At 38.1% G+C, this 20,884-nt stretch overlaps 1 protein-coding gene across 3 annotated transcripts in view; it reads left to right on the top strand.

Moving 5' to 3' along the window:
- The window catches only part of GRIK2 (glutamate ionotropic receptor kainate type subunit 2), a 1,356,701-nt gene that overhangs the window by 9,584 nt on the left and 1,326,233 nt on the right, over positions 1 to 20,884 (top strand). For 2 of the 3 annotated variants that reach the window (XM_073627000.1, XM_073626997.1), the window contains exon 2: positions 852 to 1,300. In XM_073627000.1, coding sequence (XP_073483101.1) covers positions 1,171 to 1,300 — 130 coding nt within the window. In that variant the 5' untranslated portion in view covers positions 852 to 1,170. Of the gene's footprint in view, positions 1 to 302; positions 1,301 to 20,884 lie in introns of those variants that run through there. The other variant, XM_073626998.1, reaches the window with a different exon arrangement.

The raw sequence follows: 20,884 nt of genomic DNA on the forward strand, positions 1-20,884 counted from the left end.
AAGGCTGCACTTTACAAAGAATACCCAATCACGTGCAAGGTAAATTAAAACAAAAAAACGTTAATTAAATTTAATTAAATTAAAACAAAAAAACGTTAAATTTGCGCATAATTGGATGATGGAAGTCAGCAGAGCTCTCCCTCATTTACCAAGCCCTGTAGCAACTGTACTTGCAGAGTGCAATTGCACTTTCAAAAGTGCACAGTCTTTAGTAAATCAACCCCATAGGATAACATTGAGCTGCTTCTACAGGCAGAACACAAAACTCCTGTAGAAGCAGCGTTTTTTTTTTTTAAGCCAGTGTGTATGGAAATGATGCCAGAAGCGTTTAGCATGGAGTAGCATGGCTTCTCCCAGGAAAGAGTTAAAGCCAGTGATAAGCTGGAACCTTGGAACCGACACATCTCAAAGTTCCTGATTTCCAGCACCATCAGCAGCAGCAGCAGCCACAGTCACCTAGCGATCAGCACGTATTGATCATCCATAGGGGGCTGATCGCCAGCAGCCCCCGTGGTTGTCGGGCACGACTGAAAAGCATGCAGCACGGGGGAAATCAGATCCGTTGCTGAACGCTGGCTGGCTGGCAGCCTTAAAAAAAAAAAAAAAGAGGAAGAAGAGAGAGAAGCGATCTCAATTTCTCTCACTTAATCTTGGCTGCACGTCAGAAGCTGTGCAGCAGTGCAGCAGAAAGGGAGAGCAGCAAAGCACTTTTCCCATCACTAAATCGCTTCTACACACAGACTTCGCCCCTCTGATACTATAGCTCAGCGATTTTTTTTTTCCTGTTCCGAGCTGGATTATCTATTGATTGCCTTTCCCTCCCTCCCTCCCTCTTCTTCCATCCCTTCCAGGCTCACCGGGATGGACATAGGCGTTTGGATTTCTCAAGGATTCTCCCCCCTCTGACTAACATGGATGTCCCACCATTCCTTGCAGTTGAAGGTTGCTTCTTGGCGCAGTGAATGAAGAACATGCAGGGATTGCTAATGGGTTTGGGAAGCGGATCCCTCCTCGCTGTTGTCTGTGTGACCATGCCGTGATCGTTGTCTGAGGGCCATCACCCAAGTCTGTGTGTCCTTCTCATTCTTCTACCTTCGCCTGGAGGAAAGCTCAACGCTCTAGATAGAGGCTGAAGGGGGGGAAAACATATAGAAAAAAGAAAACGTGCGGATGTACGCTGGAACCATGAAGAATATTTGCCTTTTTCTAACTCATCCGTTCTTCAGGTGCCACCTAACATTGGCCGCTTGCTTGTTTTGGATTGGCTATACTCAAGGGACAACACACGTTTTGCGATTCGGTAAGAGATTTGCTTTTTTTTTTTTTTTTTTTACTTTGCCATGGCAAGGAAGCTCCATGTCTGAGGTGGGCTTATTGTGTGTAGCCAGGTCCCTGTGATAGGGAAAAAACACACACTCTCCTACATCTACTGTGCCTGCAGAAATGGATTATTGTCACTGCAGTCCATTGGATGGAACAGCAGTGTGATAATGATGGATATATAATAGGAATGTGTCATTGTAGCTTTAGCACCATTCATTTAAGCTGTGTGTCTTATGTAGCATGTTAGTCATCCCTTTCCTGTGTTTTTTTTTTTTTTTTTTTTTTTTTTTTTTACAAGCAACTGTGTATTGAATGTCTAAAGGGGAGTTGCTAGTCAGCAGCCACATAAAAATGTCAACAATAGTATTTCTTTCAAAGCCCTGCAAGCAGTTTTCTTTTCCCAGTATTTTGTTTATTGGGACCAGACTACATCAACAGCCTTTTATTTTGTTTTAATGATCTCTTATAATAAGTAGTCATAGGCAAAATTTACTAAGCGCTATGAACTTATCAAGACTTGTGGGATGAGAAATGTCACAACCTTATAGTTGGAGAAAGAGACACCATGCTTGAGCCTATACTTCTGCCCATAGTGAGCCTGTTTCTCATCATTAAGAAACAATCAGGCAGCTGTGTGTTAAAGTGCATCTATCTTTGGCATTCTCAGTTAAGGGTCTATCCTGCTAGCCAATCCATTTTCTTTAAAAGTCTGAGAAAACTTTATCCAAGTAGAACTAGGCAGGGCTATGCCATCAAACAGGTGCTGATGAAAAAAAAAAGCACTTATGGGAAGGGCATCTTGTTAAAGCCAACGCTTAGCTTCCTTTTCAATGGTACAAACTGGTTCTAGTTTAGGGTTGCCACCTCATCCCCTTAAACCCAAACACATATTAATTACACAGGTTCTGTGTCTGATTAAGGTGGTAATTAAACTCACTTGGTGCCTTATCTGCATTAAATTAGCCTCAGAACCTGTGTAATTCATATATTTTCGGATTTAAAGGGATGAGGTGGCAATCCTAATCTAGTTATTCCTGAATTTTGAAATGTAGACCTATCAGGTCCATATAATGCAAAAGGAAGTTTTTTTTGGGGGGGTGAGGTTGCGTGTGTCTAGTGCTTCATTGTTCATGGTCACTTAATGATGGTTAAGTGGCACCTATAATAAATGATTGATAAATGAAATGCCCAGGTCTTGCAGAACACATTGATCTGCTAATGTTTTGTGTTTATAGTGGCCTTCTCCTTTGCCTTCATCTGCTTATAAGGTGATGCTTGAGGCACGTTGCTCATAGAAACTGTCTCTACGAAGACTGGTTTCTTTGGAAGCACAGACACATGTCTGTATAGCCCTGTGTGAATGGCTCTGCACAGTATGAACAGAACCAGTGTATCACAATAGAAGCAATGCACTGGTTAAATATGTTTTTGTAATGATGGCATGACACAATGTCACTCATCCATTAAAGCAATCACTTGCTAGCTACAGCATATGTGTCTACTCCTTCAACTTCCAACTACAGCTGTTTAACTGATTGGGAAATGTGGGAAAAAAGCCATTGTCTCCTATAAATCATATATAACATAAGTAATCGTGCTGTCAAGTAACATAGCAATATGAAGTAATGTTACTTGTACATCAACTCCTCATTGTCACTCGTCATTACTGGAAGCCACCTTATAGAGCACTATCCATGGATATGTCTGAAGAGTGTGCGGCTGACTTGTATACAGTGCCTGGGCTACAACGTGAATAGGAGTGATGATGATGATGATGATGACCCTTGCCTACCACCACACTGGGGAATGTTTAATACTCTGCAAGCACTGGGCGTTTTACAGAATATTTCCCTTTGCCATCGCCTCGTTATTTGACCGTGACAGCTGGCTTGCGGATGTAACTCAGTCTTCATAGTAACATGTTTTCCCACATCAGTCCCTTTTCCAGAGACAATGGAGCATTCTTTTCATTCTTTTGTCCAGCTTTTTACACAACATTAGACAATATTAATAACAATAGTACGAGCAATCCTCATGTTCCCTTCTGCTCGGTTGAGGTCAAGAGTTGTCTGAAGAGAGTCTTCAAGGGACAACTAGCCGCTGATTTTCTGCCTTTGCCTGCAGCACTATGGCAACAAGCAAGTCTTTAAACAATCGCTGTGCTTTGACGTTCTATGCAAAGCAACAATGCAACTGTACTGCCTACTGACACCCTCATAACCCCTCTCTGCTTACCTACTATAGAGTCAGGAATCCAGCTTTTATCATACTCTAATGGGAATGTGATCCAAATTCATAAAATGTCACTTCCAAATTATACATCCTTGTGTTACAGTATAAATATATATATATATATATATATATATATATATATATATATATATATATATATATATATATATATATATATATTTAGATATATACATTGTAGGATTAATGGCATATCATGTGTGTCATGCCATCAGTTAGAAATGCACAGCAACGTCTGTCCACATTTCATTGAATGAATACAAGTCTCACTGCTAGGCAACCTGTTTTACTCATTATATTCTCCCCAGTTATTAATCCAGTATTCCACATTTATCCCCGCATATGCTCTTAGTCATAGGTTTAGAACATTGCCTGTGCTTATCTGTCTGTAGTGTTGTGTCAGCGAGGCATACAAGCCAACAAAATCACAAAATGTGATTCATTTGTCGGGGATGGCAAAGAAAAATAACTGGCATGGGTTACCTTGTTCTGTTTTAGTAATTTTACCCCTCACTAACAAGTCTGGTGGAATATCCATATAATTATGAGGCTAATGAATGGTAATATTACATTTGTTTTTAAGATTATTTTTTTTACTAATGTCACATATTTACATTACCCGTATGCAAACGTAAACTTTTTAAAAGTTAAACTTATGGTACATCTATACACCTAATTCTAGTGAAAGCATTGTTAAATGTATTATACCTGTAAATTATAGTGTTGCACTATGCTTTTATTTTCTCAGGGATATGCATCTAGGGCTGATTACAGAGATAAAAAAGAATAATGGTGATCGTTTGGTCCTGTGGTTTTTAAATTGTTTAAGAGACTAGACTTAAAATTGAACATATTGAACATATTGCATTTATGATGAACCATTGTAAAAGGTGTTCACAATCACAATGCTATGGGACAACTATGACATTAACGTGCTGTGCTGATAGCCACTGAATGGTGTTATATAGACATATTTTAAATATATATCTCAAACAATTACTCTTTTTGTCACAGCTTGAAAAATTCACACATTCTGCAGTCCTATCTCTTTCCTCATACAAGCTACTGTCCATCAGTTCCATCAAGGTTATATCATATCAGGAATCATTGATAAATGAGCCAAAGGGAAACTTGGTGTTCACCAGCTCAAGAACTTTCAAGCACATGAAAACACCTTGGTAGAACGTGAGGTTGAATATCCCTTGAAGGGAAGAGTTGAGGAGCATTTTTATTGACTGGTCCAGATTAAACACCAGAGAGAAAGATTTCAATTTGATAACGTCACATCCCTTCCTGTTTTTCTTTGCTTTTTCTACTGACAATTTTGTAAGGTAATTAAATTGGCTGATTGAAGTCACAGTGGTCATGGGGTGATAAAGACTATTTGGATTTAATGGAATTTAAAAACAACAGCGAATAGCATACAACTCTTACCGGCCAAGAATTTTAATGGCCCATTCAGGTGGTGAATAAATAGAACATGCTGGATATGTTTAATTGAAAGGGCAAACCGGATTAGCTGTATACCATCTTTATAGCGAGAGATAGGGGAATTAAAATTATTATCCCTTAAAAAGAGTCATTATTACGTTATCAAGATTTAATGTGGGTTAACTAAGCTTGCTTCAGTACAGTTTCCAAGATAGAAAGTACTTAATAACAACAACTAAAGCACTGTATTAGGAAAAAAAAGACTGGTGAGTACTGGTGATATTATATAATTCAGTTTAGACATTGCTTTGTTCTGCAGGATGTAATATCAACAATCTACTAATTGTAATATTAACACTGAATATAAGTTCATATAGTGGAATATCATTTTGACACCCACTATTGCAAATTTCTAACATTTCTCTGTGCATCTGTGTATCTCTATGCATGGTGTATTCACATCTAGGGATGACAATTTTCTAAATTGTACACATACAGTAATGGTATCAGCATCCTGCCAAAATGAGTACTGTCAGCTGAAGACACAATCATTTTCTATCCACATAGCACGCATAAGATATATTGCAGAAAGCACAGGACATACCGCTTCACTAGGTTATTAGGAGCATTTTCTAGGCAGTGTCATAGTCATTCACTGACACATTATAGGCCCTTTAGGATCCTTACCTCCCTATTTTTCCAGAGATAGAAATCTCATATTGAGCCTAACAGGTTATGTGATATATATAAATCTCTCTCTCTCTCTTTACATATATATATATATCTATAGATATCTATATAGATATCTATAGATATCTATATCTATATAGATATCTATAGATATCTATATAGATATATATATATAACTTTTTTAGTGATTTCTTATCACATGCTATTGTTATGAGGATTCTACAGAGAGACCATATTTGGCTAACCCACAGGAGCTTAAAGTAATGTTTCAGTGCAATTTATTTAAATTGTTTTATTCATTTTTGGGATCAATATATCATGTAGTTTGAGGCAGGCTCTATAGTTTTGTCAGCATTTACTGCAGTGTTAGGGTAATAGAAAAACATCATGCATAAATGTTACTTACTCAGCTTTTCAAATGCTGTTTACTACCTTGCATACTACAGGTAAATTCATATTATTCAGCATGATAAAAAATAGCTTTTCTGGATATAAGTGCAAATTTGTAATGGGTTCATTTGTGGTTCTTATGCTGTTATTTAGAGCCATCTATAACAGTACAAGACAGTATATTGATAAAAAGTGTGCCACGCAGACTACTTTTCATTGTTGTTGTTGCTATTATTGATATAATCATTACTGTTAGTATGCCTTTAATCAATCTATGTTGCGTTGTTTTAAGTTGTAATAAATAGTGGCCAATATGTAATTTGCATAAGAATATGCACTTTAGGGGATATTTGGAAAATGTTCAGGTTATTTATATGTTGACATATAGAGTTAGCTTATAAAGGCATGCAAGCAAATGGCTTTCTTTCTTGACATTAACAGATTCAGGGCAGTTTGGGCCTACATTCACACATTGTTAAGCCATGTGATAGCAGTGGGACTTCCTTTAGGAAAATAAAAAAGGTTCAGGTTTTTATGAATGCGGTGTAAGGAAACAATAGTATTACATGTAATCCTCTTAAGTCTAGCTCGATACCAGAGATAGCAATAGCGGTGTGAACAGTTATTTTCTAATCCAAATGGACTAGTGGCAACCTATGGTAGTAAATGACAGCCTGTTGTGAATTAATAGTGACCTAAGGTAAATATTGTCTTTCTGTGAATCTCAGCATTGCTATATGCTAATGTAATAGAAGCAGGCTCACAAGCTAGTATGATGCAGAGATTATTTACTAATGTTGATATGTATTTCATAGAACTTTGGTCATATCTCCAAAGTTAACCTTATTAGTGACATATAAACCAGGATCACAATGTGGTAGAGCAAACCAAATCACTGGTGAAATCTCTTTTACTTGATTCATAGTGTGCTGCCAAATAATCAACAATGGAATATCAGAGTTTTTTTTTTTTGTTTTTTTTTACGTAAATCTTAAATACTGTTACAGCAAGCCTTACATAGTCGAAAGCTTTTAATGCTGTGAAATGCCTGGACACTGAAAACAACTAAGTATTGGTTTTATGAATAGTTTGTATCCTGAAGTATTCAAAAAACATAGGGGGTTATTTATGAAAGGCACTGAAAGTGCACTTGGAAGTGCAGTCGTTGTAAATCTGAGGGGTAGATCTGAAATGAGGGGAAGCTCTGCTGATTTTATCATCCAATCATGTGCAAGCTAAAATGCTGTTTTTTTATTTTCCTTGCATGTCCCCCTCAGATCTACAGCGATTGCACTTCCAAGTGCACTTTCAGTGCAATTTCAAGTGCACATTGCAGTTGTAGCTTGCACTTGTAAGGCAAAGTGGATTTGCCTTTCGTAAATAACCCCCATTGCATCTAAATTGATTTAGTGCCGCATTTATTTTGTTGAGAAGAGGTCTTATATAAGTTATAACTCGTGACATAACTCTTTTGTATTGGATAGTGATGAAGGGTGTCTTTCTGAGGCCTCTTTTTGGAAATATTTTCTTAGATCCTACCCCAACAACAGCATTGTAAGTTATATTGGAACCTCTATCAGTTTTTACTACTGCCTGTAGACCCATTGGGGGGATTTACCTTCACTTTTTTTCTCAAGAACAGTGTATCACCAGAACAAGGGAGAGAACATCTCAAAGGGGTTGATTTACTAAAGGCAAATAGACTGTGAACTTTGCAAGGTGCAGTTGCACTAGAGCTATTATTTTACTAGAGTAAATAAGGTAAAACTGCACTTTGCAAAAAAATACCCAATAACATACAAGGAAAATAAAAAAACACTTTATTTTTTCTTGCACATGGTTGGATGATGGAAGTCAGAAGAGCTTCTGCTCATTTACTAAGCTCCGGAGCAACTGCACTTGCAGAGTCCAACTGCACTTTGCAAAGTGCATAGTCGATTTGCCTTTAGTAAATCAACCCCCAAGAGAGCAAAAGAAAGCTGTTATCTAGTGAAAATCCAGTGTGGGATACAACTTTTTTTTTGTTTAGGATAAAACAGGGAAGGGTTCTTGGGGGTTATTTACTAAAGCAAAATCCACTTTGCACTGCAAGTGCACTTTAAAGTGCACTTGGAAGTAAAGTCGCTGTAGATCCGAGGGGGACATGCAAGGAAAATAAAAAACAGCATTTTAGCTTGCACATGATTGGATGATAAAATCAGCAGAGGTTCCCCTCATTTCAGATCTACCCCTTAGATTTAGAGCGACTGCACTTCCAAGTGCACTTTCAGTGCACTTTCAAGTGTACTTGTAGTACAAAGTGGATTTGCCTTTCGTAAATAACCCCCTTTGTCAGTTTTACCAGCACAGCAGAATGTTCATAAGAAGCATATATTTTTAACCTGTATTTCAACTTTTCAAGGCCTGATGAAGGGTACCTTCTGTGGCCCTGAAATGTTATAATACAAGCTCCTTCCTGATGAAGGGTACCTTCTGTGGCCCTGAAATGTTATAATACAAGCTCCTTCCTGATGAAGGGTACCTTCTGTGGCCCTGAAATGTTATAATACAAGCTCTTGGCAAGCATTTCAGTGGGTTAGTGATGTTTATCTTTCACTGAGTTTGATTACAATTGTTCCATTGTTTTGTCAATGCACACTCTATCAGCATCTACTGCATGTTTATACACTGTATGGAAAGAACCTGAAGATGTGAATTTTTTTATTGCTGTCTCCCTTCTGATACTTTTTTATTGCTGTATATGCCATCTTGCCCCATTTTAATATGAGTGTCACAGGAACAGGAAGTGAGAAAAAATCTGCAGAATAAAAAATCCAAGAGACATTTGATTTTAACTCTTTTCCACCCTGACCCTAAAAACAAAATAGCTGTAGTTTGAATTTAAGGCAAGAAATAGCTTCCTGCTTATAGACTTATGCTATACCTGCAGTATAGTAGAGCATTTTTACGGCAGAAGTCATATCACAAGTGCAGGTTTCAGGGCTTCCTGCCCAAGTTTATGGCTGAAACTAAAGTAACAGAATTTTCCCACACAAAGGTCTATTCTGTACGATTCAGCAACACGAGCCATAAAAACAGTTAGCAGCCTCTTGGCCTGCTGTCTTTCAGTTCAAGATTTTTGCTAGACTCTCCTGGTGTGTTCTGGTCACAGACTAAAATTCTCTTGAAATGTCATTTAGGTTAGATGTCCTACTCAAACACTGCGTCATGGGAGCTTGTTTGGGTGCAGCATGTTCTATTTGTGGGCCAAGGCCCACTGGACTTCTCCATTGGGCTGCCTGTTATAAGCTATCAGGTATCCTTTCTCTACCAATTATGATTTTCATATTTTTAATATTCAAAGCAAACTCTCCCATCCATCTATGTCTCCATGCTTTATTTTTCAGGGAAATCACTTTTAAAAACATGGTCCTAGCATTTCTAGCTGTGGCCATCTTAAGTAAGGGCAGGTGATTTATGTAGCATTTACTTCCTGGAATCCATCTTCTCTTGGCTCAGGTATTCAGACAGGAGGATGTGTTTAGTTTATAAAGCTCCTCCTCCTCCCCTGAAGACTCCTGGGATGTATGACATCATTGCCGATGCCAGAAACCAGGAAGTAACACAGAAATGTAAAAAAAAGTGTAAAACAAGTAAATATAATATTCCTTTCTATATATTTACTAATGCCAGCAGCATAAAGATTAAAAATTGGTAATGGTAATTTAGAGAGTGAAGTTACACTTTAATGACTAGACTCTGACTAGAATATTTTAAACTGGTATGCATTCTCAGGAGATGGGAGAGAGTGGGTGATGTCAGGCTACTGATTGTCAGCCTTCAAGTAACAACGTATACCTGAATCTAATACTAATGACTTACCACATTAAAGATGAACATATATTGTATAGACAATTCCATTACAGGATGCACAACCATGGCAATTGTTTAAGCATTTATGAAGTTCTGCATGTGTTCTTTACTGCAAAGATTGGCCAATTGTGTATGCATGTTGCTCCTGCTTGTATAGTAAAGGGTAACATAGTAAAATACAGCTAAATAAAAATATGGGGATGTTTATGAGGTAAAATTTTGTATAATATAAGTGGCTATATACCATGTACAGTACAATGGGGCTACATTTTCAGGTGTATTTGGAGAAAGAACATTGAATAGTAATACACAAACTGTGTAATCCATAGAAAACAGTCAGATTTTAGATTACTTTAGTCACAATCAAGAGATTGGATTCTGTTAATGATTGTTGTTAGCACATCTTTGTTGCTGTCAGTATTGCTTTTTTTAATAAGCTATTAATGACCTAAATAGAGTGCATTGTTTAAAAACATGTAGCGCACAGCAGAATGTATAGCAGGATGAAGCACTTAATGTATAGCACAGCATGGCAAACAGACTGAAGCAATCTCTCCTGTTATAAAAGCCCCCTTTGGTGGCCAGTGATAAAGTGTCCTCTTAAATTGGAGTCACCTACATAGAGGAACATCTTGCCACTTACCATCATTGTAAGTGAGAGTATGTCACTAAACACCAATAAAAGGGGGTACTTTAAAGTAATCTTCAACTTGGTGGTGTATATGTTTTTTCATTAAGATACACCAACTTGGTGGTCACTGGTGAACTGCCCCTTACATTTGTGGTCAGTGAAGAATGTGCAGACTTAAAGTATATATGACCCCTTAACTTGCAAACAACCCTTTCAGTTTAATATATACACCCAATTTTTTTTATTTTTTTTTTTTAGAAGTGATCATATAATCTCAGTTCTCAGTTTAGGGAGCTATACAGTGGCTGGGGGGGACAGTTAAAGTCTGGTCATTGGAGGACAGGCAGCCTGTGCTCCCAATCTCCCATGCCCAGTGTGGTCAGTTTGAAATAGGAAAGCAGGGTAACTGGTAGGTACACCAGGTATTTCACACAAAGGAAGCAATACAAAGAGAACAGGATACTTTTTAACACAAGTACATGGTACAATAGACACATATCGTGAATATAAAATGTTGGAGCAAAATACAGTATTCTTTAAAGTGGCTTCTGTATTTTCACTCATCAGGCTCTTCCTTGGTAGTGTGCATGAAGCACAGCAGCGGTCACAGACCATGAGTCTCTAAGCTGCCACCAGCCCGCATGCATGCATGCAATGCCCCACTATTCAAGAGTGTAGTGTGACTGAATGCCATGGGTTGGAGCTTGGGCAGGCAGGGCGCAGCTGCTGTTGTTGTTACTAAATCCAGGTAATATAACCAGGCAGGTGAAGAAGCATTTTGATAGGTAATTATACTTTGTTAGCTTTTGGTGACTGTGGTGCCCCAGGCCATGGTCTAGGTGGCCTACTGGGAAATCCAGGCCTGTGCATATCATGTTGTAACATCACTACAAAGCAGATGACATGCACATGGATTATGCTGTATGATTAAAAATAATATTATATTGGCTTTATATAACTGTGTTTTTATCAACATGCATATGTAGAGAACATGGTATCCTGAATATCAATGAGCACTGTGTTTAGTGCAATTCTTTAGAAGTACAGATGTGCCCATGCTGGCTGGTCCCTGACAGTTTTATCACACTGAGATTACCAATGCAGAGTCCTCCTCTAGATCCTGAGATAACCTTACCACTGGACAGCCAAAAGGATGTGTTCATTTTACGCAAGCAGTGACATGGACACCAGAGGAAGCCTCCTGTATATAGAAGAAAAGAGAAAACTTAGGACTGGAACATCAGGTGACCGCAGCCTTAGGTGAATAAAAAGAGCATTTAGATATTTTACTATATTTTGTAATGCCAGCATGTGTTAGAGGTGGGTGGGGGTTGAGCACAAGCGGAGCCTGGAGATTAGCGTTAAATTCCAGGTATGACTTTTTCTAAGAAAGGGGTTTCAGGTTTGAAACTGCGAGCATTACACTTTTGCAGTGGGTGCCAAGGTTTTCCTAAATTTGCCTTCCTGTGATATTAAAGCAGTACATTTAACTAAAAAGCAAACATTTATTATATTTCCGCTTACGGATTCTTAGATGTCATGGCTAAATTTGTTTTCTTTTTTAGGCTTTCTTTGTTTTATTTTCACCTGATGATCCAGCCACCAAACTGTCCTGTAGATTTAGCAGTTAGATTGTTGAGATAAATCATTTAACACTGACAGGGTGCTTAAAATGTTCATCTTTTTTATTTATAAAAAAGGGAAAACTGTTGTTGTAACTGCTTATGAAGTGTTAGCTGTATGTTAGCTTTAATTTGTTAGTGTATCTAAATCTGCTAATATATCTACAGTTCACTCTACACATATATCTACACACTCGCCCCACTTACTACACACAGAATTAGGCCCCGACCCTTACAACCTTGGTAAACAGACGACACCAGAAGTCTAAAAAAAAGTAGCTGCACTCTTGAGAGCTTGTGGCATAAGACAAGTCTCAGAAAGACTTCAACCAATAAAAATTTGCTCTCTAAAAATACAATTCCTACCTCCACATTGCCAAGCAGACTAATTTTATCACTCTCCTTAACATCCTCTCATCAAGTATTCATCAATTCTTCTCTACCTTCAACTCTCTACTTCGTCCTCCAGTGTCCCCACATACTCAATGTCCAGGAGATAGCCAATCACTTCAAAAATAGGATTGATGTGATTTGTGATGAGATTTCCACTGTACAGATATCTGTCCCCCACTTAATACTCCATGACCACAGGTACGCTCTATACTTCGCTCATTCAAGTCCGCTACTATAAACAAGGTTGCTAAACAATTTTCTAATACCCACCTAAACACTTGCCCCTGGACCCTGTTTACTTACAAATAATACTATGATCACCCTCTGGCTATATCCTACACTCTTTAACTTACATCTTCAATCTCTCCCTCTCTTCTGGCATCTTCACCAACTCTCTAAAACATGCACTAGTCACCCCCATACTTAAAAAGCCCCCATTGGATCCCACCAATATTAACAACCTATGTTCCTGGTCCTTGTTCCCCTTTCCCTCCAAGCTCCTTGAATGTCTGGTCTACAACCAACTTAGCTATCACCTCACTGAGAATAACCTTCTCAATCCCCTTCAGTCTGGATTTTCCCCTCACCAGTCCACAGAAACTGCTCTCCTAAAACTCACAAACAATTTACTAAAGGCTACAACCAATGGTCATTGGTCACTACTCTGTAATCCTAATCCTGGGCCTCCCTGCCACCCATGATATGGATGACCACCCCTTCCTCCTCAAAAAACCCACTGCTTTGGTCCCCGTGACTGTACTCTTCCTTGGTTCTTCTCCTACCTTATATTGTAACTATACCACCTGCCCTCATGTTGTACAGTGCTGCGTAAACTGTTGGTGCTATATAAATAACAATAATAATAATAATAATATCTAATACTACCCTCCCTCCAGACTGGCAGTGCTGCTGGCCAAAGGCTGTTCCTTCATCCAGAGTGTAGGTACCCTAATACAGGAGGTGTGTTATTGGCCAGATCACCAGGTGAAACCAGAGGGAAAAAAGCCTAAAAAAAAACAAAACAAATGCAGCCACCACATCTAATGATTGGTAAGTGCCAATTTATTACATTTTTGGTTATGGGTTTAAAACCGCTTTAAGCCAGTGTGCATATAGGTGCATGTGCAAACACATTAACATCACAAAGAGATGATTTAACAAATGCAGTAACGGGGATTTTTTAGTACCACAAGGATCAACAGCCCATCTAAGAAATCTTTGCTTTTAGTAAATCCACCCCATGGAGTGTATATTGTCCCTCAGGGTAATACAGGAAGACAGCAACATGTGTGCATTACTAAAAGAACATAAGGAAGCGTTAGATATTATTTTTCAACCTGCAAAAGAAAATTTACATCTGGATTGGCTTGTTTGCTCTCAGCAACAAAGCTGCTTTCCTTTCCTACTTGCAAGGAGAAATACATACAGCAAGGAGAAATACATACAGTCAAAACATATAGCGAAAGTTGATGAAAAGCAAAAAGACATAGATTTACTAAGGCAGGATTTTTACTCTGGTCTGTTTTCATTTCAAACAAACAATTAAGGTCAGGGGAATTGAGAAACAATAAAAATGTTCCCAGAACTCGATTTGGTATTTGAAGTAAACACAGCCTAAGGTGAAAAAGCATTACTTTATTAAATACATATAGTCACACATGCAGGGCTTCCTACATTTGTGATTACTAAAAACAATTACTAAATGAGAAAGATATGTGATCTGTTATTTTTTGTTATTTTTTGATCTACAGAGAATTAATATATTTAGGAGCCCAAACATTTGTGATGTATGATTTATATGATTCACTATAAATTCTATTTACTACTTTGCCTAATTTGCAAAAAGAGTTGAAAAATGTGTAAGTAAAATATAATTATAGTCTTACACCAAAGAATGACTGAATGCTGTCATCTCTTCTATAAAGAGAACAGTTCAGTTTTAGGGGGCCATCTGGCTAAAGCTGCACCCCACAAACAGAAGTAATAGATTTCAGCACCAAAAAGTGTTTCTTTAGGCTATATATATATATATATATATATATATATATATATATATATATATATATATATATAATATATATATATAAAATGCAAAGTATGTATCTCCTTCTCTAGCTGTTTGACAGTTGCCAGATATTAATAGACATTCATGTAACTGTTGGACTGTCGGAGTGTGAGTTACATATTCTTGTGTAGCCAACCTCTGTGTTCACAGTTCAGAGATCCAACGTAGCAGCAGTTTTTGTGGTTACTGTTTAGCTGTTGATCTTCTCCTCCCTTGCAAATTTTTCCTTTTATTTCATCCATTTTTATTCTTTGCATGGTAAAAATGGTTGGAGTTTAGTGTTTCAGGGTGTGTTCACTTTTGGGGAGATACAGTATGTTTTACTTTTTTTATTTTGTTAGGGACTTTTTTTATTTTGGGGTAAACAATGTACACTTGTTGTTGACAATAGTAAAGATACCCTTTGTAGCATATTTGTGCGAAAAATAAAGTGTGCACCATAACACCACATATTTTCCTCCTATTGCTATGGCTGCCATTCAATTTAGTCAGTCCCCTTTATTAAAAATATCAGACCTAAAGTGAAAAGCAGAGGTTCTGCATTTGGAGGAGTTAGGGGATGAGCAGGTTCTGCAGGAAAAATAGGGCATGTCTGCCTTTACTAACTCAGAATGGCTGTGCTATACAGCCATAGCACACACAGGAATTAGTTGAGTGGCTGACAAAGTATTCCTATATATCCCTTCCAGGCACAGAAAAACATAAAGTTATCCAGAGAAACAAGATGTCTGCTAGTGCTCTTGTTCCTGCTCCTCGTCTTATAATAAACCTGCCCGCAAGCTGGCAATGATCCGTTCACAGAAAAGTTTGATCACATGATCACTGACTTGCTGCAGAATTGTGATCTTGGTCATGTGTAAGCACTCCTCATTTCAGATATTGGGGATGAGAATGGTAGCGGCAGGATCTTTGAAGGAGGGGACATCAGGTAGGGAGGATCAGCAAGAGGCAGTGATGTTTCATTATCTGGAGCGTACTGTATGACTGATGTGTTTTGTATCATCTGCCTATAATGTATAATGTATATGTGTAAAATACCAGCCATTTAGATACCACATGCATAAGGAAACACATGGCTCTGTATTACAGAGCTCAGCGGGAGCAGCACCTTAATGAGACAAGTTGTGGTCCTTTTGCTGTGATGAGTGGAGATGGTTTTCTTACTTTTCACTTCTCTTCCCCCTCCACAGCATTCTGCTGCATCTGCCATAACATCTGTAGCCTCTAGTGACAGGAAGGGAAATTTCACAAGGAGCCTTAAAGACTTTGGATACACCACATTAAACAGGGAAGTGGGTCCAGGGACCATGCTGAGGAGGATCAAACAAGGGCTTGAACCTCTTTAATTCCCATCCTGCCATCTTCACAGGAATGCTTCTCAAAGCAGTTGTCACTTCTGCAGGTGCTGGAGTGGCAGAAGAAAAAAGTCTCAAAATTACACCTATGTCCACCATCTTAATGTCAGCTTTGAAAAAAATTCTGACATTGTAACCGCTTCTATCCAGGCTTGTGGAATTGCTCTCTACTGAGACTTTATGGCCTGAATTACACCTCTGTGGCAGGCACCCTTTTGCCATTATTTTGCCCATAAAGTCATTACTGTTGTCAATTATCATGTAGAATGTAATTTATCTGTGTCACTGGACCATGCTGTCGACAGCAGGCTGCATGTGGCCCAGTAAGCATAGGCAAGGATGCTACATATCCTTCAGTGCACACTCGGTTAATCTTCTTGTGATTAGGAAGGATGCAGGATGCTGCTGCACTACGTGTCTTGCCCAATGGTAACAATTCAATCATCTGTACCCCTAAGTACATATGAGATTATGGTATGAGGACAGGCTCTATGGAGTCACATCAATGGGCCATCATTCAGGAGGAGTCATTTGGGCACCTTTTGAAAAACCAACTACCAAATCTGTGAGCAACTAGGCAAGGATTAGTGATTCAATGCCTCTCGTGTTCTTCCTGGAGCACACACCCTGTAGCCTGATAGACCATGAACTGGAGGCACAGAAACAGGAGGCAGAAAACTTTAGGGCCGGCAGGATCATTTGCCTTTTACCACCATCTCTGTGAAAGAGAGGCAGCAGAAGGCAGGCAAGGAATATGAGGAGGAGGGTTGAGTGTCATGGTGAAGAGGAGATAGGGCAGGCTTAAAGAGGGACATTGCATCCTCCCTTATCCACAGTGTTGTATGTGAGTGGGGAAGTATTATTAAAGACAGTATTGTCCTTAGTAACACCAAGGACTTAATCCCTTTGCTGCATGCAATTTGTTATGAAAGGGGTCTTTTATTCTCAAATGTCTTCACAAAGACCCCAGGATTTGGGTCATCAAAAAATGGGACTGATATTGGGTGGCCACCCTACTAGATCCCCAGTAGTACCCAATACAAGGGGAAATTGTTGGTCTCCTGCAACCATGCGACAGTAATCTCAAAATGTGGCACTTTGAGGAGGTAATGCATAAGAATCTCTTTGCTACATTTCCTGATGTTGGCAGGATCCCCTCTGATGATCAACATACTTCCAGTACTTTGCTTCTTGAAAGGATGCGCAGTGGTGACTGCACCCTCATCAGCACCACTATTTAAGTATTTTTTAAACCACAGTGGCTGTCAAATACACTCTCAGGCAGTGCACTAACCACATGATTGCTACATGAAGCTGTAGATGACTACATCCGGTCATGGGTTGATTTGTTATAAAGAGCTCAATCTGCTTGCCTTCTGACAGTGTGGATTGGCTCACTTTCATTAAAATGGTCCAGTCTTAGATTAGCAATGACAATGAAACTCCTTCTGCTTATGCTACAGATTAAACTTTTAAGTTCCATCTGTCCGCTTACCACAAATAATTCTTTCAACCATTACCAGCTCCTGCAACCTCTGCTAGCCTAATCCAGTGCTCCAGCACTGTAAGGTGCCACACAATGTTTCTGCAGCTGGACCCCAGAATTTCGAATTCTTGCTGCGGGATGAATTCTGCATTGCCCTTCAGAGTTTGCAGCCTGTTCTGGTTTTCCAGCACAGTAAAGATATTTACTCAATGTTTCTGGACCTCAGTTGCCAAATGTGTAATGTTTGCTGTGGGGTAAGGCTTCCATAACATCTCAAAGTTTACAGCCTATTCTGGTGCTCTCACAAACAAAAATATTTGTGGCTATTGTCTCTTGGATAAAATGCTGTATTTTTTTTCAAGATAAAACCTGTCTTGTCTATCCCTATCCCTATTATATTGTGGCCTAACAGATCTGCTTTTAGGTTGTCCAGTCACCAAACCATATTTGTAGCTATAGTCTCTCAGATAATACACTCTAATTTTTATAACAAGATAAACATGCTTTGACTCTTTCTATGTGTGTCTTATTCATGTACGCATATACTATTTTATCTCCAGACAATTTCTACCATACACATACTTGAAGTCTATATTTTGAATGCTATGGAAAAAACTAGGGATAAAGAGATAGGATGGGTTCAGTAAATGTCGGGTTGTGAAATGTTTTTACATCTTATTAAACTTCTAACACAATGCAGTATGGTACTGCAAAAAAATAAGCTTATGAACTACACTATTAAAATGTTGTGCCACTGGTCATCTTTACAGTGGGTCAATTTGTATATGGCTTTAACATATTTTTTTTTTTAAATAAGCTTTTCTATGGCTTTAAGACCTGTTGTGGCTACTACTTTCACCAATCAATTCAGTTATATTGCTGCCTGAAAAAAAACAAAAACAAAAAAAAAACAACCAAAGCTATCTAAAGAAGCTTTTTTTATAGTTGAATTTATTTATATTAGGATATGCTTCTGCATTTAGGCCATGTAAAAGGTTCATAGACATTCATAGACCCGCTGATGGTGTTTACACCACATACAGTTCACAAGCATCTCCCAAGCATGTAATTTGAGGGACTAATGTTTTTCCATGTTGCCAAGTCATATATAAAGGACCCTCTCTCTACATTATAGTACAGTATTTTTTTTTGAATGCTTTGTTAAATGTTCACCATGGCAGTGCCCAGCATGCCATGCCCTTTTTGACAATAGCTTTCCTATTAGCCTTGAAAATGGTCTGAATTAAGAATACACATTACTCCCTCCTCCTTTCACCCTTATAGACCTCATTGGGGTTTGCTGTCCAGGTTTAGTGGTTAAACTTATCCCTATGTGTGATCATTCAGTATAAAAGGTAAGTAGATGTAGATATACTGTAGATGGGTATTGCAAAACAGGCAGATTTAACATTTGTGTATTTTCTTATTGTACCTCTAACACAATTGCATATTGTTTCCTAAATGCCTTTCCTGAAACATTTTGAATGATAAAAAAAATATTTTAGAATATGAACTATATCCAGCTTAATTTAGTTTGGCTGAAGCATTGTGTAAGAAAAAAATATATACAATAGTTTTTTTGTTCCCTGTGGCTAGCTTTGCTCTTTTATGCATATTCATACAAAAGGATATCTAGCATAAATATACAGGTGCCAGGAATATTGTATTTATCAGCAATGTAAAAAATAATTTGGCTTTCATAAATTGTCCTTTGAACTGAATATTAATGATGCATTGCTTTGATTTTACTTCTAAAAGACCCCCCCAAAAAAACAATTTACGCGGCTTGTCAGTGAGTGACAATATTGAACTCTTTAGAAAGGGCACCCAATTAGAGTTTTAGTGTCAGCCTCTGAAGTTCCAGACCAATCACTTTATCTCTATGTGTGAACCAAAGGCAATTGCAAATTATTTTAAATATGGTTAGGAAGGGTGTCATCACAGTACAGTTCATATTATTCCAACATTTTCAGAAAAAAAAATATATGGTTTAATATTAATAAATATATAAATGTAAATTTTTTTTCAGGTAAAAAAAATGTGCATTTATTATTACTATTTTTTAAGGAGCTTGTAAGGCATTGCACCCATGATCAGCATATTTATAAGTCGATTTAGCATAATAAATGGATAATGAACTATAATATACACAAAGTAAATAAAAAACAATGGGAAAAATCAATAAAAAGTATCTGAGACAAACTTTGTCCCAACTCTGTCTCAACTGGAGTAAAGCCAATCAGCTTTTATGTTACCATTTTCTAAACTGTGGAAAAAATTAGTGATTAGTTGCTGTGGGCAATAGCACCAGTTGAGAAAAAACTTGCCTTTTGAATTTTAATGAAAGCAATAAGTAACGAGGAAGGTAATCATTTTAGAATCAACAAGGATATGCAGAAATGAATTCATAACATGTTGCTGATCTAATTGATATATGCAGTAAGTTTGACTTCCATTCATTGTTGAATGTGTACGGAGGAGCATCTGGTATAAAAGTTCATCTAATTTAAAGGACTTTTTGAAACATTTTATGGTTAAGAGCATCAGATACAACCAGTTTTTGGAACCTCTACTTTCTCCTGTCAGGAAACACCATCCTTATCCAGCCTTAACACAGGTCCCTTTGTGCATTCTGTTGTGATTTTAATACCACTGACTGCTCAAGATCTAAAAAAGGGGGGAACTTTTTATCCCTTAACTGCATTGGCAGTATTTGATGATCTTAACCATTAACTGTTTCAAAAAGTCTGTTAAGTGGGATGCACTTTTGTACCAGGCATTCCTCTATAAATATTCAAGAAACTACTATATAAAGAGTACTTCCTTGTTTCACTGTCAGAAAGATAGCAGACTAGGACTAGAACAGGTCCACCTACACTAGACTTAAATCACAGATTTGCTTCTTCTAAGAAGCAATCATTTTACAGTAGACCAATTGAAACCAATTTGTACTATTATCGGTCCAGCACTTTCGCACACATATCAGACATCTGCAGGTCATTGTTAGATAGCCAAATATATTGCTATTAGTAATCATGCAAGCAGGGTGATCATATCCAGAGGTCATGTTGAGCAGTTGACCATGTCCCAACACTACAAAGGGGTCTACCATTGCTGGAAACATAATGCATGGTGGATCTCTAGATGGATATAAAGGGCCACCATGAAGACAATATAGGTATTAGGGGATCCTGGGAAAAACTATCAATATGAGGTCCAGCCATCCAAACATCACATCACTTCATTAGCTGCACCCACAGCTTTCATAAGGACCTGTGCCAACTGGCTTTTGATTGCTTTAGAAATGCTCTTTTCCCCATGAAGTCTATGGGAATGCAAAAACAGCTGAAATGGTTAAATGCAGGTCACCTACAGGCCAAATGTAGTTTAAATGCA

The sequence above is a fragment of the Aquarana catesbeiana genome, linkage group LG04 (assembly GCF_042186555.1).
Source record: "Aquarana catesbeiana isolate 2022-GZ linkage group LG04, ASM4218655v1, whole genome shotgun sequence".
NCBI lineage: Eukaryota > Metazoa > Chordata > Amphibia > Anura > Ranidae > Aquarana > Aquarana catesbeiana.